Consider the following 27,715-nt stretch of genomic DNA (forward strand, 5'->3'; position numbering starts at 1 on the left):
TTGATAGTTGACTATAAGGTACTTGACCAGAAGAAAAAAAGATAAAAAATACAAAACAATTTTTTAGAAAGATTTATTTGTTAGTTTCACACTCACAAATTACCAATAAAATAAATTTATGTTGCATGATGATTATTATTACTTACACTAATAAAATCAAGTTTATGCGTTAAGGAAATGATTATCTGCATTCATTTCCTCATTCTTCACGCTTCTATTTATTTATATCTTTTAATTTTTTTTAACTTTAAAAATTAGAAATAAACTTGAATGTGTTGAAAAAGAAAAGAATGTGTCACAGTACATGTTTTACTTTTATTTTTCTTTTGTCAATACAAGTTTTACGTTTAATTGGTTCAGTGAATGTGGAAAACGAAAATGATTCAGGAGAAAAACCGAAAGCTAAATGAAAGTTCAAAGAGAAAATCAGCAGTTTACTCAATTTAAAAAAAAAAAATACATAAATTACAAGTTGAGTTGAAATTGTAGTACATACACATCAATAAATAAATACGTGACAACTGATCATCATCTCCCATCTTGATTGTCGATCCCAGAAAAGATTGTCCTCGACATCCCTTTGATCGGATCGTTTGTAGTAGAATTTTGCTCACTACTGTTTGTTTTGGTCATCCAATCCGATGACTCTCCCAAGCTACTACTAAACCCTAATGCATCAATATCGTTCATTACAGCAACCTCATCTTCTCCCTTCTTTTCAATGTCGAAACCTAAATCTCCTTGTTCCTCTTTTTGATGGAGCTGCAATGCAAACTCAAGCCCCCACACAACGTCATTCATCGACGGCCGATCGATCCCATTATCATGCATGCAACTCATCGCGATGTCAGCAAATTTATTCATACACGCAGTTCCGATCTTACCCTGCAAGTTAGGGTCCATAATTTGATCAAGTTCCCCCTTGAGATAGCAACTCTTTGCCCAGTGAGCTAGGCTCATTTGCTTCTTGTCTGGTCCCCGCACCAAAGCTGGTCTGGCACATAAAACCTCACACAACACCACCCCAAACGAGTACACATCAGACTTTTCTGTCAGTTGGTTAAGACGGTAATATTCCGGATCCAAATACCCGAAACTACCCTTTGCTACTGTACTAATATGGGTCTTGGACATGGTGGTGGGGCCCATTTTTGACAACCCGAAATCGGACACTTTAGCCACCCATTTCTCATCCAATAGGATGTTTGTGCTCTTCACGTCTCGGTGAATAATCGTGTACTTCCCACCTGTGTGTAGATAATGCAACCCACGAGCGGCTCCAATGCAAATTTGAAGTCGTTGATCCCACGAAAGAGGAGGATTATAGGTGTTGTAAAGATGGTCGCGGAGGGTGCCACGCACCATGTAATCGTACACCAAGATCATCTCACCCTCGTCCGTACAATACCCGACGAGTGACACCAAGTGCTGGTGGCGAAGTTGCGATAGCATCTCGATCTCCGTCTTGAACTCCTGGGCCCCCTGCGACGACTCGGACTTAAGCCGTTTGATCGCGACGGGGATGGTTCCACTATCACCGCCGCCGGTGTTGATGCTCCCTTTGTACACGTGGCCGAACCCGCCAACCCCAATAATCAAAATTTCGTTGAAGTTTTCGGTAGCGGCTTTGATCTCCGTCAGCGAAAAGTAGTGACACAAATCGGACGGCAGAGATGAGCCGCCCCGTGAATTGGTAGAGTTTGCCGCTTTGCGACTAGAGTGTCCGTAGCCCTTGACATATTTTCGTCGGTGTCTAAAAACCAAGAGTAACCCTAGTACGGAAAGCACTACGAGTGAGGCGGAGACTGCACCAGCAGCAACGGCAATAAAATGAGTCCTTGACTTGGAAACTTTTTTGCTTGATGGTGTCATTTTTGGTGGAGGTGGAAGAGGCGGATCGGGGTCTGGTCCGGCGAGATTACCATTTGTGTCACTCAGTTTGAAGATCTCCAGCCCGTTCAAAATTGCATCCCAATACTTAGACTTCCAATGTTGAGGGTGTGCTTGCAGTGTGACGTAGAGAATTACTTGCTTCTCGTTTCCGATTCCGGCAGGCATGTTCACAACATAGTCTCTGTAAGTCGGAATCCCATTCCCACCACTCCACTGGATTATGTCGGCTCGTGTTTCAGCCGTTTGATTGGCTATGTAGATCAGAAACACTCGGTCACTAATCTGTCTAATTTGAGGCTCAAACTCACAAAAATGAAGCCTAACCAGGTAATAGAACTTGGGAGGGACAGGAAATCCCCAAGTGAGGTTGTACCGCTGGTTGATGGAGGCGTTTGGGCCCATAGACCTCCCGGTTTTGTAAACTTGTTCCGGAGCGGAGCAGCTCGGTGTTTTTGCAAAGTTGATATGAAGACTAGTGTTTTGTGGTAGAACGCTCCACCTTGAACTTGCATCATCCAAGAACCGTTGCTCATATGAAGCATCCCCCCAGCTGCGGTACAAGCCGGTGTCTTCATCGACATCCACCGCGGCTCCCCCTATGTTGATTCTGTAAACTGCCTCCATAGCAGTGACGTTTTCAACACGAAAAAAAACATTTTCGTTGCCTATGTATTTGATCCCCTGGGGTTCTTCTGGTGCAGTGTAGTAAAGGTTTGGGGGGCATGGACACAATTTCAATTCCGTTGATAAACGCATACGCATCCGGGCTTGCTTTGCTTGGACTTGGAGTGAATGTGATGTTTAGACTTTGTTCTTCTTCCTCAATGTTGATGCAGAATTCTAGGGATAATTTCTCCATCCCATAAGCATCGGCATTGACAGAAGCATTGAAGTCGTTGAGAAGGGTAAATCCACCGGCCTTGACAGAAAACAGCGCTTTGGAGCGGTCAAAGTCAGGGTACGAAACAGGGTAAAAGTACAAGCGGATGAACTTTTGGCCGGCGGTGAGGTTAAATCTGTAAGTAAATTCAGAGCGAGAAAGCCGAACTGTGGTGTAAGGAATTTGAGGGACAGAGAACGAGCGAGGTGCTTTGAACACAGATGTGTTACTACCAGCTGCTTGGTGTACATCTATGGGGGTAAACTTTGAGTTGATATCTCCACTCCAATTTCGTTGATCATATTCATTAAATAACTGGCCGGAATCGCCACAATTGACAGTGATATCTTCCACTGGAGTGTAGATAGGTGGGGGATCGGTGGCGGCGAGTGTGGCGGCAATGATCATTTGTAGAAACAAGGAAAGGTACAGATGAGAGATGAAATTTGATATCGTCATTGTAAATGGTATAAAGGTGTTAATTTGTTGCTTGGGTTGTACGAATGAATACACTGATCAGCTCTTTTTTATAGATATGTCATATGTGTGGTTGTGTGTGTTTCTCTCTCATTGGAAATTGCTGAGATTTAAGTGGGACATATGATCATCAAAGACTTTTCAAGTCAAGTTTTGGAATAAAGATTCTCTATCAACATCTATCAGTCAAGTTATATCTTCCTTCTTGCGTATACGTAGGCAGTGGGCTTGACGAAGTATCAATGAAGTCTTCGGCATGGATGTCATCTAATTTAGGGGTCTTGTTGCGTATTAGATGAGTTTATTTCCTTAAGTTCCAAAGTGTATCAAATGCATGCTCGTTTAATTCTATGAATGTCGAAAATAGTCCAAATATATTCCAAAAGAAAAACTGTGTACTTTTGACACCTAATCCGAGCATTCGATATTTTGAGTACTCATTCTTAGGGGCCTAATAGGAAATTAAATGTGTTTATTTTCTTATATTTCGAAGTGTGTCAAATGCACACTCGTTTAATCCGTGAATGCCAAAACCCTTTTATAAGTGGTGGCGTTCTCATGTAATTTTCATTAGTAGGCGAATGGATAATCCTCATTAGTAGTAGGAGAAGACCGTGCGAATAATTTTCATCCACGATTGCTGCCCCTCTGTATTGATCGGAGGCAAAGCAATGCGGTTAAAATAAGAAATGAATATTGCCCGTTTGAGTAACTTTTATAATTTTGTTTTATAAAATTATGTCACGTCTAAAGAAAAGAATTTGAGCAAAGTATTGTTCATTGGCAATGCAAACCCCTTGCCTCACCCCACGCCTCGGTCCCTTTTGGCTCTTTGGATATACACATGCGTAATGCATACTAGTCTTTTACGCCCTATGATACAATTGTTGCTTGCAGTAATCTTATCTCCTATATAGTGCTTCATACTAGCTTCACAGGTCACAATCAATCACTGCACTAGTTACTGGGAAAAAAAAAAGAATGAGGATCCTAGGAATCTTCTAATTTTATCTGTTTATTATACATCATGCATCACATCACAATTTGAATTTATGAAGAGCTTAGTATACAAGGTCATTTGAAGGGAATCCTTCACAAGACTTTTATTATTAGATCGAAATGCTATTATGACAATAAATTAATTTGTTGCATGAAAGTTTGCCATTTGCATCGTACTAGTCAATCATTGAGTTGAAAACGTCAAAAGCACCCTTAATCATTGTACAACTTTTGACATAGGTTAATTACGCATACACTCTTGAGGTTTCTCAATTCTTCCCAAAACCCCCTTGAGTTTTGAAAGTAACACGAACACCCGTTAATGTTTTAAAATCATTCCACAAACCCTCTAGAAGGAAAAAAAAAAAAAAAAAAAAAACTACCAGAAGTGAAAGAAGTGCCGAAAATTCCAAAAAACCCTTATGACATAAAACTAGTGTTTGGCTACAAGTTTCGGTCAGCCTTAGTGCCTATCATATTAGGAAAATCTTAAGGTTGTCTCCAAGGGTGATGGGAAACAAAAAAAATACTCAAAATTTAGGCCTGATAAATCTCAAAAGGCCCAAAGGCCCCAGCTTTTTCTACTCCATCACGTGAAACAAGCCCACGCAGGCCCCGCGGGAGTCAGCAACATAGGTTGGAGGAATTTTCTGCGAGCGAGCTCACGGAAAGCAGTAGGTTTACGACGCATATTTGCTCATTGTTGAGATCCAGTGGCTGAAGCGCCTCCTGGGTTTTAATTTAGTGTGGCGCCCAACTACATCCATTTAAAATCCAAAAGCTCAAATTCAATTTAATCAGTTTTAGCAGTAATAAAAAATATCTAACGGTTCAAATTTAAATTCAATGGTAAAAACAATATTATTATTAGATCCAACTCCAAAACTATATAAATATCCATCCATTTGTTCACTTATCTATAAAATAAAATTAAAAAAAAAATCAATTTTATCATATTTCACTAACATTTTTTGGAATTTGAATTTGTTTACATCAAAATGTTCATAAAAATAAAACAAGATGATTATACAAAAACTAATTCCAAAATTATTAGCAAAAAAAAAAAAAAAATAACAAATTAAAAAGTTTAACAAATTATAAAGATGGAGAAAAAAGTTTAACGAATTATAAAGCTGGAGGAAAAAGTTAAACGAATTATAGGTCTCTTACCGTTGGAGAAAAAACTAACTAATCTTGTATGTGTAGATAAATAGTTGAAAATACGGAACTAAATTATGAGATTTTAGCCTCTTAGATTGGAGATAGCCTAATGATATGAAGCATATAAGGTATTAATTTTTTTTTTGTTAAATCCACAGCGAGGATAAATCACATAATCGCCAAAGCTTGTTTTGGTCATCAAATCCGATGACTCTCCCCAGCCACTACGAGTGCTCAAATGAAACATTCTCCCAGTTGCGGCACAAGCCGGTGTCTTTATTGAAAAACAACGGGCCTCCGCCTATGTTGGTTCTGTAAACTGTCTCCATAGCAGTGTTGTTTTCAACGGGAATCGTATTTTTGGTGCCTATGATTTCAATCCCATAGGGGTGTTCTGGTGCAGTGTAGTAAAGATTTGGGGGCATGGACACAATTTCAATTCCGTTGATAAACGCATACGCATCCGGGCTTGCTTTGCTTCGACTGGGAGTGAATGTGATGTTTAGACTTTGTTCTTCTTCCTCAATGTTGATGCATAATTCTCTGTATATTAATGTCTCCTCCTCATAAGCATCGGCATCGGCATTGACAGAAGCATTGAAGTCGTTGAGAAAGGTAAATCCACCTGCTTTGACAGAAAAGAGCGCTTCGGAGCGGTCAAAGTCAGGGTACGAAACAGGGTAAAACTACAAGCGGATGAGCTTTTGACCGGCGGTGAGGTTAAATCTGTAAGTATATTCAGAGCGAGAAAGCCGAACTGTGGTGTAAGGAATTTGAGAGACGGAGAATGAGCGAGCTGCCCCTCTGTATTGATCGGAGGCAAAGCAATGTGGTTAAAATAAGAAATGATTATTGCTCGTTTGAGTAACTTCTATAATTTTGTTTGATAAAATTATGTCACGTCTAAAGCAATGTGCATATAGTATTGTTCTTTGGCAATGCAAACCCCTTGCCCCATCCCCACCCGCCTTGGTCCCTTTGGCTCTATGGATTTACGCATGCATAAAGCATACTAGTCTTCTATGCACTACGAGAGAATTGTTGCTTGCAGTAATCTTATATGCTATATAGTGCGTCATACTAGCTTCACAGGTCACAAACAATCAATGCACTAGTTACTAGGAAAGAAAATAAAATATCAGTGAAAGATCATACTTTCCTATCAAGCTGCTTATTTATTTGGAAACAATGTTTGACTACTTAAGGATGAATAAGAATTTGTACTCAAACTCTTCATGTTTGAATCATTGAGTTTTGTACTTATGATTAGAACTGTTCATATTATGAATCACTCTGTAAAGATCATCTTTGCAAAAACTAATTAAACCTAGGGTCTTTCGTCAATCTATTGTAGCCAATACATAGATGGTTCCTAATAGCTTTACCAATTCCGCTCGTCTGTTTTTATATAGTTTGATGACTAAACGATTTTAGTTTTAATTGATTTTTTTACATATGCGATCTTTATAGAGTACTTTATAATAGGAAGGATTCTAATCATAAAGACGAAGTTTTATGAATCGGCAACGAACAATTTTGATTAGGAACTCCTACTCTTCTTGTGACTAGCCAACTATTGTTCTTTATTTGGTTGCTTCATCCACGTCACAACTTGAATTTATGAAAAGCTTAGTATACAAGGTCATTTGAAGAGAATCCTTCACAAGACTTTTATTATTAGTTCGAAACGTTATTATGACAGTAATTTAATTTGTTGCATGAAAGTTTGCCATTTGCAGCATTTATACTTACTATTGGTTAGAAAACCCTACTTGTCAATCATTGAGTTGAAAACGTCAAAATCATCCTTAATCATTGTACAACTTTTGACAGAGGTTAATTACGTATACATTCTTGAGGTTTCTCGATTCTTCCCAAAACCCCCAGAGGTTTTGAAAGTAACACAAACATCTGTTGATGTTTTAAAATCATTCCACAAACCCCTCAAAGAAAAAAAAAAAAAAAAACTACCAGAGGTGAAAGAAGTGCCGAAATTTTCAAAAAACCCTTATGACATAAAACCAGTGTTTGGCTACAAGTTTCGGTAGCCATGGGAAACAAAAAAATACTCAAATTTTGGGATTGAAACATCTCAAAGGGATGTACTTTTGGTTTGGGCGTGGGAATTTTCATTGCTTCCCCACTCTCCCCTCGGGTGGATAAGGTTTTAAGTGGCCCCAAGGCCCCGGCTTTTTCTACTCCATCACGTGAAACAAGCTCACGCAGGCCCCGCCCAAGTCAGCAACATAAGGTGGAGGAATTCTCTGCGTGCGAGCGCATGGAGAGCAACAGGTTTACGGCGCAGATTGGCTCGTCGATGTGATCCAGTGGCTGAAGCGCCTCCTGGGTTCTGAACCAGTGTGGCGCCCAACTACATCCAAATAAAATCCAATGGCTCGAATCAATTTATTCAGTTTTTGCGATAATAAAAGATATATAATGACTCAAATTTAAATCTAATGGTAAAAATAATATTAATTATTAATATTAGTCAAGTTATATCTATCATATGATCATATTAATTATCAAATTTAAATCCAATGGAAATTGCTGAGATTTAAATAGGACATATGATCATCAAAGACTTTTGTAGTCAAGTTTTGGAATAAAGATTCTCAATCAACATCTATCAGTCAAGTTATATCTTCTTTTTTGCGTATACGTAGGCAATGGGCTTGACGAATTATCAATGAAGTCTTTGGCATGGATGTCATCCAATTTAGGGGACTTCTCGCGTCTTAGATGAGTTTATTTCCTTAAGTTTCAAAGTGTGTCAAATGTGCGCTCGTTTGATTTTATGAACGTCGAAAACAGTCTAAATACATTTCAAAATGAAAAAAATGTGTACTTTTGACACCCAATAAGCTTTTGACCTTTTGAGCACTCATTCTTAGGGGTCTAGTAAGATATTAGATGTGTTTATTTTCTTAAGTTGCAAAGTGTGTCAAATGCACGCTCATTTGATTCCATGAATGCCGAAAACAGTCTAAATACATCTAAAAGGAAAACTGTGTACTTTTGACACCTAATCCAAGCATTTGATATTTTGAATACTCATTCTTAGAGGTCTAATAGGAAATTAGATGTGTTTATTTTCTTAAATTTCGAAGTGTGTCAAATGCACACTCGTTTAATCCCGTGAATGCCAAAACTCTTTCATAAGTGATGACGTTCTCATGGAAATTTCATTAGTAGGTGGATGGATAATCCTCTCTATTAGTAGTAGGCGAAGACCGTGCGAATAATTTTCTATCCTTGATTGCTGCCCCTCTGTATTGATAGGAGGCAAACAACCCACCTATTTTGATCATTTAAAAGCTATAATAATTTTTTGCTGCTGGATGAAAATTCAAAGGCTCGGATCACTTGATCCGGTGACCTTAGTGAAAGAGATCAGGAGAGAATCTCTTTTCGTTTATAAATATGTTATATGTGTGGTTGTGTGTGTTTCTCTCTTATTGGAAATTGCTGAGTTTTGAGAGGGACATATGACCATCAAAGACTTTTCAAGTCAAGTTTTGGAATTGAGAATCTTTATCAACATCTATTAGTCAAGTTATATCTTTTTTCTTGCGTAGGCAATGGGCTTGACGAATTATCAATGAAGTATTCGGCATGCATGTCATCCAATTTAGGGGTCTTGTAGAGTTTATTTTCTGAAGTTTCAAAGTGTGTCAAATACACGCTTGTTTGATTTCATGAATGCTGATCCGGTGACCTTAGTGAAAGAGATCAGGAGAGAATCTCTTTCCGTTTATAAATATGTTATATGTGTGGTTGTGTGTGTTTCTCTCTCATTGGAAATTGCTGAGATTTAAGAGGGACATATGACCATCAAAGACTTTTCAAGTCAAGTTTTGGAATTGAGAATCTTTATCAACATCTATCAGTCAAGTTATATCTTTTTTCTTGTGTAGGCAATGGGCTTGACGAATTATCAATGAAGTCTTCGGCATGCATGTCATCCAATTTAGGGGTCTTGTAGAGTTTATTTTCTGAAGTTTCAAAGTGTGTCAAATACACGCTTGTTTGATTTCATGAATGCCGATCCGGTGACCTTAGTGAAAGAGATTAGGAGAGAATCTCTTTCTGTTTATAAATATGTTATATGTGTGGTTGTATGTGTTTCTCTCTCACTGGAAATTGCTGAGATTTAAGAGGGACATATGACCATCAAAGACTTTTCAAGTCAAGTTTTGGAATTGAGAATCTTTATCAACATCTATCAGTCAAGTTATATCTTTTTTCTTGCGTAGGCAATGGGCTTGACGAATTATCAATGAAGTCTTTGACATGCATGTCATCCAATTTAGGGGTCTTGTAGAGTTTATTTTCTGAGGTTTCAAAGTGTGTCAAATACACGCTTGTTTGATTTCATGAATGCCGAAAACAGTCTAAATACATTCTGAAAGAAAAAACGGTGTACTTTTGACACCCAGTAAGCTTTTGACCTTCTAAACACTCATTCTTAGGGGTCTACTAAGATATTAGATGTGTTTATTTCCCTAAGTTGCAAAGTGTGTCAAATGCACGCTCGCTTGATTCCATGAATGGCGAAAATAGTTCAAATACACTCCAAAAGGAAAATTGAGTACTTTTGACACCTAATCCAAGCATTTGAAAATTTGAGTACTCGGTCCAAGAGGTCTAATAAAAAATTAGATACGATTATTTTCTTAAATTTCAAAATGTGTCAAATGCACACTCGTTTGATGCCGTGAATGCCGAAAACCCTTTCATGAATGGAGGCGTTCTCAAGTAATTTTCATTAGCAGGCGAATGGATAATCCTCTATTGGTAGTAGGCGAAGACCGTGCGAATAATTTTCTATCCTTGATTGCTGCCCCTCTGCATTGATCCGAGGCAAAGCAATGTGGTTAAAATAAGAAATGAATATTGCTCGTTTGAGTAACTTTTATAATTTTGTTTGATAAAATTATGTCATGTCTAAAGAGAAGAATTTGAGCAAAGTATTGTCCGCCTTGGTCCCTTTGGCTCTTTATAATGCATACTAGTCTTCTTCGGACTATGATAGAATTGTTGCTTGCAGTAATCTTATCTGCTATATAGCGTCATACTAGCTTCACAAGTCACAAACAATCATTACACTAGTTGCTGGAAAAAAAAAAATTATCAGTGAACTAAAAGATCATACTTTCCTATCAAATTAAGTTGCTCATTTATTTGGAAACAATGTTTGACAACTTAAGGATGATTAGGAACTTCTACTCAAACTCTTTGTGTTCGAATCATTGAGTTTTGTGCTTGTGATTAGAACTGTTCATATTATGAATCACTCTGTAAAGATATTATTTGCAAAAACTAATTAAACCTAGGGTCTTTAGTCAATCTATTGTAGCCAATACATAGACGGTTCCTAATGGCTTTACCAATTCCGTTCGTCTGTTTTTATACAATTCGATGACTAAACGACCTTAGTTTTAATTTGTTTTATGTAAATGTGATCTTTATAGAGTACTTTATAATAGGAAGGATTCTAATCATAGAGACGAAGTTTTATGATTCGGCAACGAACAATTTTGATTAGGAACTCCTACTCTTCTTGTGACCAACCAACTATTGTTCTTTATTTGGTTGCTCCATCCACATCACAACTTGATTAGGATTCTAATAAAAAAGACGAAGTATACAAGATCATTTGAAGGGAATCCTTCACAAGACTTTTATTATTAGTTTGAAATGCTATTATGACAATATTAATTTGTTGCATGAAAGTTTGCCATTGGCAGCATTTATACTTACTATTGGTTTGAAAACCTTACTTGTCAATCATTGAGTTGAAAACGTCAAAAGCACCCTTAATCGTTATACAACTTTTGACAGAGGTTAATTACGCATACATTCTTGAGGTTTATCGATTCTTCCCAAAACCCCCTTGGGTTTTGAAAGTAACACAAACAGCCGTTGATGTTTTAAAATCATTCCACAAACTCCCTCGAAGAAAAAATATACTACCAGAAGTGAAAGAAGTGCCGAAAATTCCAAAAAACCTTACGACATAAAACTAGTGTTTGGCTACAAGTTTCGGTTAGCCTTATGCCTATCATATTAGGAAAATCTTAAGGTTGTCTCCAAGGGTGATGGGAAACAAAAAAATACTCAAATTTTGATTGCTCCCCACCACAAACCCCCCCCGGGGGGGCCGTGGATAAGGTTTTAAGTGGCCCGAAGGCCCTAGCCTTTTCTATTCCATCACGTGAAACAAGGCCCATGCAGGCCCAGAGTAAGTCAGCAACATAAGGTGGAGGAATTCTCTGCAGGCAAGCGCATGGAGAGCAACAGGTTTACGGCGCAGATTGGCTCGCCATTGTGATCCAGTGGCTGAACCGCCTCCTGGGTTCGGATACGGTGTGGCGCCCAACTACATCCATTTAAAATCCAAAGGCTCAAATTCAATTTAATCAGTTTTTGCGGTAATAAACGATATCTAATGGCTCAAATTTAAATCCAACAGTAAAAATAATATTATTAATTAATCCAAACTAGATCCAACACCAAAATTATATAATACCCATCCATATTGTTCACTTATCTATAAAATAAAATAAATCAATTTTCTCATATATCACTACTTTTTTTTTTTTTTGAAATTTTTTCCATTAAAATGTTCTTAAAAATAAAACAAGATGATTATACATTATTCCAAAATTATTAGCCAAAAAAAAAAAAGAACGAATTAAAAAGTTTTAACAAAATTATAAAGTTTTTTTGTTTTTTTTTTTTTTGTGTGTGTTTGGGGGGGCGCCGGGGGGGGGGGGGGGGGGGGGGTGGTGGAGAATTTTAGGTCTCTTACCATTGGAGAAAAAGCTAACTAATCTCTTATATATAGATAAATAGTTAAAAATACGGAGCTAAATTTTAAGATTTTAGCCTCTTCAATTGGAGATAGCCTAATGATATCAAGCACAAAAGGTATGGTCGTTAATTTTTTATTTATTTTTGTTAAATCCACAACGAGGATAAATCAATTTGTTTTGGTCATCCAATTCGATGACTCTCCCCAGCCACTACACCCTAATATATGCATTGATATTGTTCATGAACGCAACATCATCTTCTGGCTTCCTTCTTGCGTAGGCAGTGGGCTTGACGAAATATCAATCAAATCTTTGGCATGCTTGTCATCCAATTGGGAGTCGTGAAGTGATTTTTTACATAATTTTTCATTTTTTGTACACTACATTTTACTATTTTCGTTCATTTTCTTTTGATTTGTTTAATTGGAAAAACTAAAAAAAACAAGAGTGTACAAAGTCGAAACTAATCACATCGGATTCGGACAGTTTAGTACTGAGTACAGTGATTAAGAATGCAGTTGAAACATAATTCTTTTGAATTAGTTTTGTATTCAAATACAATTGCTTTTTGGCCAAACGTTGCACGCGTCATCTTCCTTTCGGATCATCAACTTCAGAGAAGATTGTCGCGGATATACATTGAATGGATTCATTGCTAGCACAACCTTGTTCAGTACTAACGCCACCGTCACCATTACTTGCAATGCTTTTTTGATGAAGCTGCAATGCAAATTCAAGCCCCCTCACAACCTCATTCATCGAAGGTCGTTCCACTCCTTTATCATGAATGCAACTAATAGCAATCTCAATGAATCTATCCAGGCACTCGGCGTCAATTTTACCCTTCAAGTTACAATCAATGATTTGATCAAGTGTTCCCTCTCCATGGCAAAATTTGGCCCACTCCGCGAGGTTCATTTCCCTCGGCTCCACTTTATGCATCAGCGCTGGCCTTGCACACAATACTACCCACAAAACCACCCCAAATGAGTACACGTCAGACTTTTCAGTAAGCTGCTGGCGTCTGTAGTATTCTGGATCCAGATACCCAAAACTTCCTTTGACCATTGTACTGATGTGAGTCTTGGAAGCGGTGGTCATTCCCATTTTTGACAACCCGAAATCCGAAACCTTGGCCACCCATTTCTCATCTAACAATATATTGGTGCTTTTCACGTCACGGTGGATGATAGTGCCCTTGGCACCGCTGTGAAGGTAGTGCAACCCTCGCGCGGCGCCAATGCAAATTTGGAGGCGTTGTCCCCAGGCCAGAGGCGGGTTGTTAGAGTGGTAGAGATTGTCGGCCAGGGTCCCACGTGACATGTAATCGTACACCAAGACCATCTCATTTTCATCCGTGCAATATCCGATGAGAGACACCAAATGGCGGTGGCGGAGTTGGGAGAGCATCTCAATTTCTGTCTTGAACTCGTTGGCCCCCTGTGAAGACTCGGGTTTCAGTCGTTTGATCGCAACCGGGGTAGCCCCACCATCGATATACCCTTTGTACACATTGCCAAATCCACCAACACCAATAATGAAAGTATCATTGAAGTTTTCGGTGGCGGCTTTGATCTCCTTTAGCGAAAAGTAGTGACACAAATCGGACGGCAGAGTTGAGCCGCCCCGTGACTTGGTTGAGTTTGCCGCTCTGCGGCTAGAGTGTACGTAGCCCTTGGCATATTTCCGTCGGTGTCTAAAAACCAAGAGTAACCCTAGTACGGAAAACACTACGAGTGCGGCGGAAACTGCACCAGCAACAACGGCAATAAAATGAGTCCTTGACTTGGAAAGATCTTTGCTTGATGGGATCACTTCTTGCGGATGAGGATGTGGGGGATCGGGGTCTGGTCTGGCGAGACTTCCATTTGTTTCATTCAGTTTGAAGATCTCCAGCCCGTTCAAAATTGCATCCAAGTACTTAGTCTTCCAATGTTGAGGGTTTGCTTGCAGTGTGACGTAGAGAAATACTTTCTCCTCGTTTCCTGTGCCGGAAGGCATGAACACAACATAGTCTCTGTACGTTGGAATCCCATTCCCGCCACTCCACTGGATTATGTCGGCTCGTGTTTCAGCCGTTTGATTGGCTATGTAGATCAGAAACACTCGGTCACCAATCTCTCTAATTGCAGGCTCAAACTCACAAAAATGAAGCCTAACCAGGTAATAAAACTTGGGAGGGACAGGAAATCCCCAGGTGAGGTTGTACCGCTGGTTGATGGTGGCGTCCAGGCCCATAGACCTCCCGGTTTTGTAAACTTGTTCCGGAGCGGTGTAGTTGGGTGTTCTTGCCAAGTTGAGATGAAACTCGAGTTGAACGCTTGGGTTCACTGGTATAACGCTCCACCTTGAACTTGCATCATCCAAGTAGTCTTTCTCAAATGAATAACTGTCCCAGTTGCGGTACAAGCCGGTGTCTTTATTGAAAAACAACGGGCCTCCGCCTATGTTGATTCTGTAAACTGTCTCCATAGCAGTGTAGTTTTCAACGCGAATCGGATTTTTGGTGCCTATGATTTCAATATCGAGGGGGTCTTCTGGTGCAGTGTAGTAAAGATTTGGGGGCATGGACACAATTTCAATTCCGTTGATAAACGCATACGCATCCGGGCTTGCTTTGCTTCGACTGGGAGTGAATGTGATGTTTAGAATTTGTTCTTCTTCCTCAATGTTGATGCAGAATTCTCTGTATAATGTCTCCTCCTCATAAGCATCGGCATCGGCATTGACAGAAGCATTGAAGTCGTTGAGAAAGGTAAATCCACCTGCTTTGACAGAAAAGAGCGCTTCGGAGCGGTCAAAGTCAGGGTACGAAACAGGGTAAAAGTACAAGCGGATGAACTTTTGGCCGGCGGTGAGGTTAAATCTGTAAGTAAATTCAGAGCGAGAAAGCCGAACTGTGGTGTAAGGAATTTGGGAGACGGAGGACCTGTGCGGTGCTTCTTTGAACACGGATGTGTTACCACCAGCTGCTTGGTGTACATCTATGGGGGTAAACTTTGAGTTGATATCTCCACTCCAATTTCGTTGATCGTATTGGTTAAATAACTGGCCGGAATAGCCACAATTGACAGTGATATCTTCCACCGGAGTATAGATGGGTGGGGGATCGGTGACGAAGATTGTGGTGGCAATGATCATGGGTAGAAACAAGGAAAGGTACAGATGAGAGATGAAATTTGATATGGTCATGGTAAATGGTATAAAGATTCTCGCCTTTATACCAAATGCTTGGGTTGTATGCATGAATAGAGTGATCAGCACTTGTTTATAGATATGTCAAATGTGTGGTTGGAAATTGCTGAGATTTAAGTGGAACATATGATCATCAAAGACTTTTCAAGTCAAGTTTTGGAATAAAGATTCTCGATCAACATCTATTAGTCAAGTTATATCCTCTCTCTTGCGTATACGTAGGCAGATAGCCTGACCAATTATCACTGAAGTCTTTGGCATGCATGTCATGGAAGACGGAAAATGATTTCTGCATGTTCTTTTTAATGTTTTTTTTTTTAACGCTTTCTCTTACTTATTGTCATTAATTCTTTTAATTTGTTTAATCGGAACGACTAAAACAAAAGCGTACGCAAGAGAGAAAAAGTCTGTAAAAGTCATTTCCCCAAGTCTTTTTGCATTGTCCTTTAATATAAGAGAACAAATTGGGAGAGTTCACCCAACGAGTTTTTAATCTTTTTGGGTATTTATTTTTAGAGGTTTAGTAGTATACTAGTAAAAATGCCCGAACGTTGCTGCGAGACTTGAATGCATCAGCCTTAACCACATTGAACTTAAAAAAAAAATATACCATGTACTACACATAACAATGTAATCAATCGCTCTCATAATTCATTGCAAAAGGATATAATACTACCTGAGGACCCTCAGATCACTTGGAAGTGTACCCCAAGTGCGAAGGCTGTCATAAAAATTGAGGATTTGACCTGTCATTTAAAATAGGAGCCCAGTCAGTCCTATATAAAGAATTCTAGTGATCTAAATATGATATTCTCGAATAACCATGAAAGCGTACGCAATGAATAATTAAGCAGTATTTTACAATTTATAATGCTGTCAGCAGCTGACACATAATAATTTTCTCAGCCTTACTGGAAAAATTATTGATTTGATCAAATCTCTAAGGAGATTCCAACCCACTTGGGCTAAATTCGACATGGCCTGAAACTTTGAATCTCAATACCTAAAGACCTGAAACCATATTTATTAATTAATCTTGTTTATGGAACTGTCATAGCCGACTCAACGTAGTGAGAAAAATTTTTGTTGTTGTTGTATGGAACTGTCATAGTTATATACTGTAAACACGAAAAGTTCCTGAAACAAGAAACAAGAATACGTGTACAAAATATATTTTATGTTTAATGATTTTGGGGTTACAATCTCTTTGTAATTTGATCCTCTGATTCTATCTTCGTAGGGTGTAGGTTTGTGGATGAGTTGTTGATCCAAAGGGTCGTCGGGGCTTGATCTAGGGATGAACAGTTGATGAACGGATCTTCGAGGGCTTTTGAGCTTGATCTTGAAGACTGGGTGTATGGATTTCTTCAAGGGGGCCGTCGGGGCTTGATCTTGAGGGTTGATGGATGAGCGGATCTTCAAGGGCTTTTGGGCCTAATCTTGAAGACTGAGTGTATGGATTTCTTCAAGAGGCCGTCGGGGCTTGATCTTGAGGGTTGATGCATGAGCGGATCTTCAAGGGCTTTTGGGCCTAATCTTGAAGACTGATTGGATGTGTGGATTTGTTGAGGCTGTTGATCCAAAGGGCCGTTGGGGCTTGATCTTAGGACGAACGGATGATGAACACTTTCTTCAAGGGGCCGTCGGGGCTTGATCTTGAGTCGGCGGAAGTTCTTCAAGGGCCGTTGGGGCTTGACCTTGAAGGAGGGTTTGACGAAGAACGTAGAGTGTTTTCTTGATCCTTCGGGATTTTGCTTGAGAGCTTTAGAGTTTCAAGGCTTCAAGGTTTTGGTGTGATGTAAATTCCCTTCTTTCTTTCTCTTCTTCTTCTCAAAATGAATGCCTTGGCTTCCTATTTATAGAATTCCAAAACTTGATTTTTGGATTTAAATAATCAGATGAAATAAATCATTTCTGCCAGGTAATGACACGTGTCCTATTGGATGACTTTTCCAATTTATTTCGATTTTTCGTTGAGTCACACGCTACATGTAAAATTTATGTGACACGTGAGCGTTGAAATTTTAATTATTGGTCAACATTCATTTCACCGAAATTTCGATGTCCACAAATGCCCCCACTTCAAGGCGCATCGTAGACATGTGCTTGTCACGTGTAGAAGATGCGTTTTGAAGTCCCTTAATATAGATGTCAACCCAAGGGCCGTCGGGGCTTGATCTTGAGTTCGACTGGAAGATTTCCTGGTTTCCCCCAATCGTTGATTTTCCACAGGCTTAACCTTGAACTGGGTTGGAGATTTCTTCAAGGCGCATCGTAGACATGTGCTTGTCACGTGTAGAAGATGCGTTTTGAAGTCCCTTAATGTAGATGTCAACCCAAGGGCCGTCGGGGCTTGATCTTGAGTTCGACTGGAAGATTTCCTGGTTTCCCCCAATCGTTGATTTTCCACAGGCTTAACCTTGAACTGGGCTGGAGATTTCTTCAAGGGCCATCGAGGCTTGATCTTGAGTTCGACTGGAAGATTTTCTGGTTTCCTCCAATCATTGATTTTCCTTTGTGCTACTCTTGAACTGGGCAGCAGGATTCTTTTGGTCTCCCCCGAAGGTCTGAGCTTACTCCTTTTATCTGTTTCTTTGTTCAATCTCTTCAATTCGTATTGAAGAGGGTTAGAGGATAGCTCAGCATATGCAGTTGTTGCTTGTCTCCACATGCCTCAATGTATCATTTTCACTTGCCTTACTTGCTCCCCTTTGCAGAAGTGGTCCCTTCTCTGGAAGTGTATCAACCGTTGAAGATGACTACTCGAGAGCAACGCTAGGTAAGCAACCAGGGAATAGATTCCAGGCAGTCGGTTCCAGATCGGAAGACTGACTCCAAGTGCCGGCTGATTACTTCTTTCACTTTGCCATGCGAGTAAGAACAAGGACAAAGGAAAAGACAGGGAAAAAACATGATATGAGATACCTTTGCTTTCAAAGAAGCAGCGAATGAATCAGCACATATATTTGTTGTGCTTGTCTCCACATGCTTCGATGTATCATTTTCACTTGCCTTACTTGCTCCCTTTGCAGAAGTGGTATTTCCTTATGCAGGTTTGGCATCTTCTCTTGTAGTATTTGTCCTCTGATGCAGGAGTTGAATGCAAACCTTGCATTTGAATGGACCATCACTTCTTGGTGGCAGCGCAAGTTTGAGTGGAAGTTCCGACATATTGCTTTCTTTGTCCTTATCCTGGCAGGTGAGAACAAGGGCAAAGGAAAAGACAGGGAAAAAGCATGATATAAGATACCTTTGCTTTCGCCCTTGATGATATGAGATACCTTTGCTTTGGAAGAAGCGGCGAATGAATCAGCACATGTATTTGTTGTGCTTGTCTCCACATGCTTCGATCTACCGTTTCCTCCTGGCTCATCTGTACTCCATGTATCTGGTATCTTCTTTGGGGAAGAAGAAAAAATTGAGTATTTCGAGAGGCTTTGCTGGGAGTGCGCCCTCAGAGGTGAGGAAGAGTTGGGCATTTTCTTCAGGTCTGCCTTGCCATAAGAGATGAAGGTCGACGTATATAGGGATTTCTTAATAGCAAGTGGTGGTACTGTTCTTTTACCCTTGTCGACAAACGTCTCTTCGATATCTGATCGACGCCTCTTTGATTTCTGAACGACGCCTCTTCGATTTCTGAACGACGCCTCTTCGATTTTTGAACGAGTGCCACTTTTGACAAAGTTGCACGCGTTTTCTGAAAAGCAGAGAAAGCGTCGCCGAACTTTGCGCTTGTCGGCTAAAGACGTGTAGTTGCGATGATGGCCTCCACGTGTTTTCGACTTTGTCAGATATCTTTTGACAAAGTTGAACGCGTTTTCTGAAAAGCCGCGAACGCGTCGCCGAACTTCACGCAGGAAAATCCGGATTTTTGAATCGGTGGTCGTGTCGCTTGGCTTTTTACAGAGGTATCGATCACTCCAACATACACACTCTGAAAATTGCCCATTCTTGAAAATCGTTTCCGGCCTTTTGAGAATTAACTCCATCCACCCCTTCTCTCTGAACATCTTTTGAAAAATGACTAACTCATCGAACCTTTGCTTAGATTTGAGTCTTAGCAGCGATCCGGTTGCACCCCTTCAAGGTAATGTATGGCGCCCTTCTTTTTTATCTTCTAACGGTCCTCTTTCAGGTGAAGACTCCATGATGACGGATGCAACAACAGCTACGATAGTAGCTAGAAACCTCCTCACTCCTAAGGATAGTAGGCTGCTTTCAGGACGGTCCGATGAGTTGGCCGTTCAAGAGTCCCTCGCTCTCAGCGTTCAGTGTGCAGGCTCTGTGTCCAACATGGGCCAACGCCTACTTGCTCGCTCCCGTCAGGTTGAATCGTTGATGGCAGAGGTGGAAAGTCTCAAGCAAGAGATCAAGCAGCTGAAGTATGAGAATAGAAGTTTGCACGTGCTTGCAAACAACTATTCGACGGGCATGAAGAGGAAGCTTGATGAGCTGCAAGAGTCTGAAGGTCGGATTCAAAGTGACCGTCAAAGGTTTTCGTCTTTCCTCCAGAGGCACATTTTTCCTGGGTCTTCCAGCGTTTGGCCAAGTATTGAGGCCTCAAATGCTCTATCTTCGATGCCTCCCGCTCTGATGCCTTCCGCTCCGAGAGTTTTGCCGAATAATGGGGCTTCACGTGAACATCCTTTGTGAAAGCTCCAATCTTGTATTTTTATTTATTTTTTTTTTTTCATGCTTGTAATTTCTTGAAGATTAATGGACATGCTTTATTTTATTCAGTGTATTGTGCTAAATACAGATAAAACATATTCATCATTCTTTTTTATTTTATTTTATTATTTATTATTATTATTATTATTATTTTTTTTTTTTTTTTTTTACTTTTCTTTGCTTTCGGTGGCACTGATCCACCATTCATTTATATATATATATATATATATATATATATATATATTTCAGATGGTGCCAGAAGCACCATCATTGTTTTTTTCTTTCTTTTTATTATATATATATATTTTTTTCTTTTTGCACATGGTTCCAGAAGCACCATCATTGTTTTTATTATATATATATATATATATATATATATATATATATTTTTTTTTTTTTTGGGATGGTGCTGTCCATCCAGATTCCATCATTTTTTTTTTCTTTATATGGTGATCTGCAAGGCTGAGTTTGTGGGTGAAAACCCAGGCCGAGTTCGAGAGAAGACGGAGGAGGAAGGGGTGTCCGTGCTGCTGAAGCTGATCTGTAGAAGTAGAGGGCTCGCAGAGGAGGACGAAGACAGAGAAAGTCTTTGGGTGTGAGTTGACAAACTTTGATTTTGTCAATCACATTCAAAGGCAGCAGCATAGGCAGGCAGGTGTGAGTTGACAAACTTTGATTTTGTCAATCACATTCAAAGGCAGCAGCATAGGCAGGCAGATGTGAGTTGACAAACTTTGGTTTTGTTAATCACATTCACAGGTAGCGACCATGGCGGAAGTGCTGAAGCAGCCAGAGCTTGAAGTAGTGCAAAGCGTCGAGCTTCGCGATCGGCTAGTCGTTTGACAGCGGTCGTTGAAGTTCTTCTCCGATTCAAATGCAGCAGCAGAGGCAAGAAGATGGATGAGGTCTTTGGGTGTGAGTTGACAAACTTTGGTTTTGTTGATCACATTCAAAGGCAGCAGCCATGGCGGAGGTGCAGAAGCAGCCAGAGCTTGAAGATGGAGCACAGCCGTGTCTGGGTTTCTATCACTTCTACTTAAAGGATTTCCCTTTTTAGCTGTGGTCACCAAAGAAGCATCTGATGGAGGGGACCTGTTTGTGGGGACTGTTTTCTTTGGTTGATTTTGATCAAGACGGCTAGAGTGACGAGCTTGAGGTTATTGGTAGCGGCTAGGAGACAGAGGAAGAAGCTATTCTTCTTGTTCTACCATGGAAGATGAACCTCTGGAATCCAAAGCTCCATCATTACCATCACTGAGCACAGCCACTAACAACAACCATTGCACATCGCCTTCTCCGTCTCCCATGATCCCGTCTAATTTAAGCAACTGGTTCATCAATTGCTCAATCAGAACAAGCACATCTTGCTCTGCAACATTTTTACCTTTACTGATAATTGATTCAAGAGCCGACACCTGGCCAACAAACCTGTCTACTTCCATGCTGATTTCGGACATGGACTTCGAAGCCCTTTCCTTGTCTTTGAATATCAATTTCTGATCTTGATGGTGCAAACCAATCGGTCCAACCAACATTTTCTTCAAATCCCCAAAAGAAGATTGAGCGCTGCTGTCATATTTACCCCTGTACTTGTCCGCAAAATCAAACAGCTGATAGGCGTGGCGGAGGAGTTCACGGGAGTATGCGGGCGGTTCGCAAAAGCTTGAAGAGGAATCGGGTCGCGGTCAAAGGTCTGGAGCTCTTCTCCAATGGAAGATTGGAGATGATGGTCTCCAAAAGTTCTCTCTGCTGACTCTCCGAAGCTAAACCCGACGATGCGGCGGCGGTAGTGGTGATGGCGACGCCTGAGGAAGAAGACGAAGGCTTTCGGTTCGTTCTCGAAATTCCAGGAATGTACTTCTTAGCATAATGCATCAAGCACGTCTCCACCTTGAAGAAGAAACACATTTCCCATGGCGGCCTCTCCGATAAGCTCCTCCAGGTTCCTCGCCTCACCAGCGAACACAATAGGCGGGAACGAATCGAGGGTCCGAAGCACCGACTGGAGATCTTCCTGATTCGGGTACTCCGGCAATTGCAGCGCCTTCTTAGATTTCCATGTCTCCAAGCTCCATTTTGCCGGAACTGCATTGTGCTTCGTCGCCAAAGAAGAAGAAGACGCCGTCTGAGCAGCCTGCTGCTTCGGCGGCTTATCGGAGACAACTGGGTTCTTGGCTGGCTCGGCGGCGTGGACGGCGACGATTGGCCAGACGGACTTGATGGGCAGAGAGGGTTGGTGAGTTCTGGAATTGGTGCAGACGGGGCATTCGAGCAGCTCGTGGACGCTGGTGGCGGGAGCAATGGCGGTGGGCCCGTTGATGGTGACGTTGGTGGTGACATTGCTTCTGGGCTTGGAAAATTCATGGTGGTGCTGATGAAGATGAGGATACGGGTGCAGAGTGTTGTGGTGGGGATGGGAGCACTCCGCCGTGAAAATGGCGGTGCCCTGACCACTTTTCACAGTTTGTAAGCAGATTCCGCATCTACTTTTGGAGAGGCGTAGGGTGGACTTGAGGATTGAGAACCTGGAGGGAGATTTGCTTTCCGAATGCCTGCACATACGCAGCCTCGAGAGCTCCAGTGGTGCTGAATGTCCAGCAAGATCCACAGTGACCTTGATCTTTAACTGGAGTCACTATGCCTTCTTCTTTCCAGTTTTTCGATTCAGGAAGAACGGCATCAGTGAGCTTGTGGTTGCCCTTTGTGGTGGCAGAGCAGTTCTGAGCAGCTTTGTAGGCGGAGAGGGTGCTTTCTGCGGCCTCCTTGCGCTCAGCGCCGGTCTTGAACTCGGCAAGATAACGGTGGTAATCGCCCTTCATCTTGAGATAAAAGACCTTGGAGTCGCCGGCGCAGATGTTGGAGAGCTTGGTCTCGATCTTGGATCGGGAAGATTTGAGGAAGACAGACGGAGACGAAGGCTTGGAGCCGAGTGAGGATGGGCTTTGAGAGCTGGGCCCGAATTTGTTGCTAGGCTCGCTGGCTTGGGCTGCTCCTTTTTGTGGACTTCAACTTCTGTTTCTTTGAGTTGGCATGGGTCTTAAGTGTAGGCAAACCTACTTTAACATGTATAATTTAATTTTTTATTATTATTATTATTATTTTTTTATTTTTTTTATTTTTTATTAACACATAACAACATATGTACCTTTTTTTTTTTTTTTTTTTTTTTTTTTTTTTTTTTGATAGAGAATATATATATATATTTTTCTAATACATAGTAACATATGTATTTTTTTTTTCTTTTCTTTTGTAATAAAATTGACTTTCTTTAATGAAACATTTATTTATTTATTTTGATGTGACTGTACTTGAAGTTTTGAAATTTCAAGTTGCCTACGTACTCTTCCAAAGAAGAGATCAAGTCATAACGTAGTTCAAATGAGTGATGATTTTGGTGATGATTTTGGTGATGATTTTGCCGTACACAGTTTATGCTCTTGCGGGCCAGGAGCATTTGTTGTCACCTTTTAGGCTCGTGCGAACGAGGAGCTTTTGGTGCCGTTTGCAGTTTCAGCTCATGCAGACAAGGAGCTTTTGATGTCGCCTTTTATGCTCGTGCAGACCAGGAGCGTTTGATGCCGTTTGCAGTTTCAGCTCATGCAGACAAGGAGCTTTTGTTGTCGCCTTTTATGCTCGTGCGGACAAGGAGCTTTGGTTGTTTGTCAAACAATCTTAGAGAGGCATTCCTTGCAATCTTTATAGCAAGGAGTCTTGACTGAGTGATTGAAGAAGTCTTCTGGGAAGAAATCGCGCATCGTAATGGCAACGGACGATCTTTGTGTCATAATTTCATCATCCTCAACATTTTCATGTAGCTTTGAAGGTTGACGGTAGCTGCTTTGCCCCCTTTCCGATTGGTGAACTTGTGGAGGAGACTTATGTTTCTTGTGCATTTTCTTTGGAGTGACATAAGTCCATCCTTCAACTTCACTTGACTTGACTGACATGGTTTTGGAGCATGCCCCCAGCGGTTGAGGTGAAGATTTTGAGTTTAAAGAGCCAGAAGTGGCGGTGATATAGTTTGACTTCACCACATCATTAAGATCTAGCTCGATGATCCCTTTCTGAGCCAACTTCATGATGAGATCTTTTAGCACAAAGCATTTTTCCGTCGGATGACCAATGAAGCGGTGGAATTTACAGTACCTTGGACTGTCAGTACGGTTTATCTCTTCCGGCCGTTTACACTCAGGTAGGTCGATCACCTTTTTTTCCAGCAAGTCATCTAACATGGCAACCACGTCAGAGTCGGGGAATGGATAAGTCTTCTCCTCAAGCTCCTTCAAAGTGCGTCTACGTATCTCTTGATCACGAAAAGCTTCGGTTTGAATCGCCTTGCCTCGTGTATGGATTTTGGCTGGAGTTGTGTTGACCGTCATTGCTTCCTTGGTGGGTTTCCACGCAGCCTTATCCACCTTGGGCCCCAAAACTTTGTCATTCTTGTAGTCGGCGATCTGTTCTTTCTTCCCATGACGGGTGATGCTTAACTCCATATCATGGGCGCGGGTGGCTAACTCCTCAAATGTTCGTGGTTTGATGCCTTGAAGGATGTAGTGTAGTCCCCACTGCATGCCTTGAACGCACATCTCAATGGCGGAGGTTTCAGAAAGCCGATCTTTGCAATCCAGACTTAAGGAGCGCCATCTATTTATGTAGTTGATGACAGGTTCATCTCTCCACTGTTTCGTACTGGTCAGCTCTAGCATGCTTACAGTACGACGAGTGCTGTAGAAACGGTTGAGGAATTCCTTTTCTAACTGGTCCCAACTGTTGATACGAAAAGTTCCTGAAACAAGAAACAAGAATACGTGTACAAAATATATTTTATGTTTAATGATTTTGGGGTTACAATCTCTTTGTAATTTGATCCTCTGATTCTATCTTCGTAGGGTGTAGGTTTGTGGATGAGTTGTTGATCCAAAGGGTCGTCGGGGCTTGATCTAGGGATGAACAGTTGATGAACGGATCTTCGAGGGCTTTTGAGCTTGATCTTGAAGACTGGGTGTATGGATTTCTTCAAGGGGGCCGTCGGGGCTTGATCTTGAGGGTTGATGGATGAGCGGATCTTCAAGGGCTTTTGGGCCTAATCTTGAAGACTGAGTGTATGGATTTCTTCAAGAGGCCGTCGGGGCTTGATCTTGAGGGTTGATGCATGAGCGGATCTTCAAGGGCTTTTGGGCCTAATCTTGAAGACTGATTGGATGTGTGGATTTGTTGAGGCTGTTGATCCAAAGGGCCGTTGGGGCTTGATCTTAGGACGAACGGATGATGAACACTTTCTTCAAGGGGCCGTCGGGGCTTGATCTTGAGTCGGCGGAAGTTCTTCAAGGGCCGTTGGGGCTTGACCTTGAAGGAGGGTTTGACGAAGAACGTAGAGTGTTTTCTTGATCCTTCGGGATTTTGCTTGAGAGCTTTAGAGTTTCAAGGCTTCAAGGTTTTGGTGTGATGTAAATTCCCTTCTTTCTTTCTCTTCTTCTTCTCAAAATGAATGACTTGGCTTCCTATTTATAGAATTCCAAAACTTGATTTTTGGATTTAAATAATCAGATAAAATAAATCATTTCTGCCAGGTAATGACACGTGTCCTATTTGATGACTTTTCCAATTTATTTCGATTTTTCGTTGAGTCACACGCTACATGTAAAATTTATGTGACGTGAGCGTTGAAATTTTAATTATTGGTCAACATTCATTTCACCGAAATTTCGATGTCCACATATACGTTGTAATCAATTCACTCAATCAACATCTCCAACGATGATATGTTGTCAGAGAATCTTGAAATGCTCACGCACTGTCATGTAGCACAATACATCTACCGATCAGGAATCAATCAAAAGACAGAAAAATGATTTCGGAGAAACATATGACAACGACGATAAAACCACCATACGATCACAACCATTGATCATGTTGTTTGTAACATATCAAGATAAGAAAAAGAAGGGGAACTGACCTGCTGCTATCAATTCCACATTCCAGGTGGATGAAGCTCTCTGTTTCTCAAAAACGTCCATATGGTTCACCTGCCAGGATACATCACATAGCCAAAAATTTGAGAGAATAAGAGTTTGTATTCGAACACAGTAAAAAGATTTGTATCAGAAATTATTTTGTCTACCAGCTAACAAAATTAAGGAACCAAGAAATGGAAAAACAATCTACCAACAGAGGAACGAGAAGCAAACAGCAGGAAGAAGCACAGAAATGAGCACAGTGAAACAACAAAATTTCAATGACAGTTTTAACAAAGCAAATGGCAAACTAAACAATAAACAATGAATTTAAAACCCATACCCTCCTCCAATCTGTCAGTCCCTTTGTCCCCCTCCTCACGTCCCCCCAACAACCCTCTGACCGATGCATCAGCCACAGCCACAGCCACCCGCACCTCCCTGCCGAAAATCCTCTCCCCTAAATCCCGGCGAACCTCTTCCTCCAACCTGTCAACCCTTCTGTCCCCCTTCCTTCTCTCAGTGCAGCCCATACCGCTGCTTGTTTACTGCACATTCATCATTTTTCTGCAAAAACTGTTGAATATGTGGCCAAATTCACTTTCGGCTAATAGTACCCAAAAAAAAAAAAAAAAAGGGAGGAGGACATCATTGTGTTTGTTCCTTGTTTTGGGGAAGAAAATAAGGATAAGAAGTGGCCTTCCTTTTCTTTTGGCATTGTTAATTGGCAGCAAAAGCTGCTTTTCTGATTGAAGCAGCAGACTGGAGGAAAAACAGAAGCTGGCCGACAGCTTCATTTGAAATAATAATTCAGTAAGACTTACCAGTACAGATAAACACTGAACAACCCTGTTTTTCTTTTCTGCACAAAATCCAGATTCTCAACCATCCAAAAGTCTGAATCTTTCAAGTTTCAATTCTCTTAAAAGTGGTGTGATAATCTTACCGAATGAGAAGAGATGAGGTTGAATCGAGAGTTATGGAACTTCACCGACATGTAGAAAAGCTCGGATCTTTGAAGCGAAACGACGACGATGAGTGGGTTGCGGCGGAGGCCGAGCTGACTCAGAGCGGATTCGTCGTTCGTCCTCCTCCCCAACCTGCGTAGGGGAAGTGTGTTTTGTCGAGGATACAGAAATGAAGGCCAGTTTGTGTGGTTTTGGTTTTAGGAAGCAGGAGCCGATGCTATTCCAGAGATGGTGTTGTGGCTGCTAGGGTTTGAGAAAAGGGAAAACGAAGCCAAATGGGTGTGTTTCTGTCTCTCTCTCTCTCTCTGAGGTGGCAGAAATGTAAATAATGCAAAATCGAAGGTCCATTTTAGAACAGATGAGTAATACCGTAAATATATAGAGATATGTTCAGAGACAAAATTACCCTCCTAAATTTTATTAATTACCCTCCCAACCCGCCAAAATCTCATGGGTTTCTTGTAAATAAGATGAAATCAAGGGGCAAATAGAAAACCCTACGCACAAAATTACCCTTCTAAGTTCTAATAAATAAGATGAAATCGAGTGGCAAAAAATTGATGGCATCTACAGTGCCCTTTTCCCTCTTACTTTAGACTAAAGTAATTAGATGTGTTTATTTCCTAATATTCCAAGTGTGTCAAATACACACTCGGTTGATCTCATAAATGTCGAAAACAATTCAATTACACTCTAAAA

At 40.8% G+C, this 27,715-nt stretch overlaps 1 protein-coding gene, 1 long non-coding RNA gene and 1 pseudogene across 2 annotated transcripts; all 3 read right to left on the reverse strand.

The window, feature by feature from the left end:
- Nucleotides 1–407: 407 nt before the first annotated feature.
- Nucleotides 408–3,657, reverse strand: LOC137740168 (receptor-like protein kinase FERONIA; annotated as a pseudogene).
- A 9,052-nt stretch (nucleotides 3,658–12,709) lies between these two features.
- LOC137740169 (receptor-like protein kinase FERONIA) lies at nucleotides 12,710–15,420 on the reverse strand. The gene has a single exon (XM_068479986.1). The coding sequence runs from the start codon at nucleotides 15,418–15,420 to the stop codon at nucleotides 12,817–12,819; it is 2,604 nt and encodes an 867-aa protein (XP_068336087.1). The 3' UTR covers nucleotides 12,710–12,816.
- A 106-nt stretch (nucleotides 15,421–15,526) lies between these two features.
- LOC137738807 (uncharacterized) lies at nucleotides 15,527–27,312 on the reverse strand. Its single transcript, XR_011069059.1, has 3 exons — nucleotides 26,995–27,312; nucleotides 26,051–26,120; nucleotides 15,527–16,169 (listed from the first exon to the last, which is right to left on the reverse strand). It is a non-coding gene; the product is annotated as an uncharacterized lncRNA (long non-coding RNA).
- Between the last annotated feature and the right edge of the window lie 403 nt (nucleotides 27,313–27,715).

Source organism: Pyrus communis, chromosome 7 (genome assembly GCF_963583255.1).
Source record: "Pyrus communis chromosome 7, drPyrComm1.1, whole genome shotgun sequence".
NCBI lineage: Eukaryota > Viridiplantae > Streptophyta > Magnoliopsida > Rosales > Rosaceae > Pyrus > Pyrus communis.

Excerpts from the sequence above, each read along its gene's own strand:
- LOC137740169 (XM_068479986.1), bottom strand. The coding sequence starts at position 15,420 with ATGACCATATCAAATTTCATCTCTCATCTGTACCTTTCCTTGTTTCTA.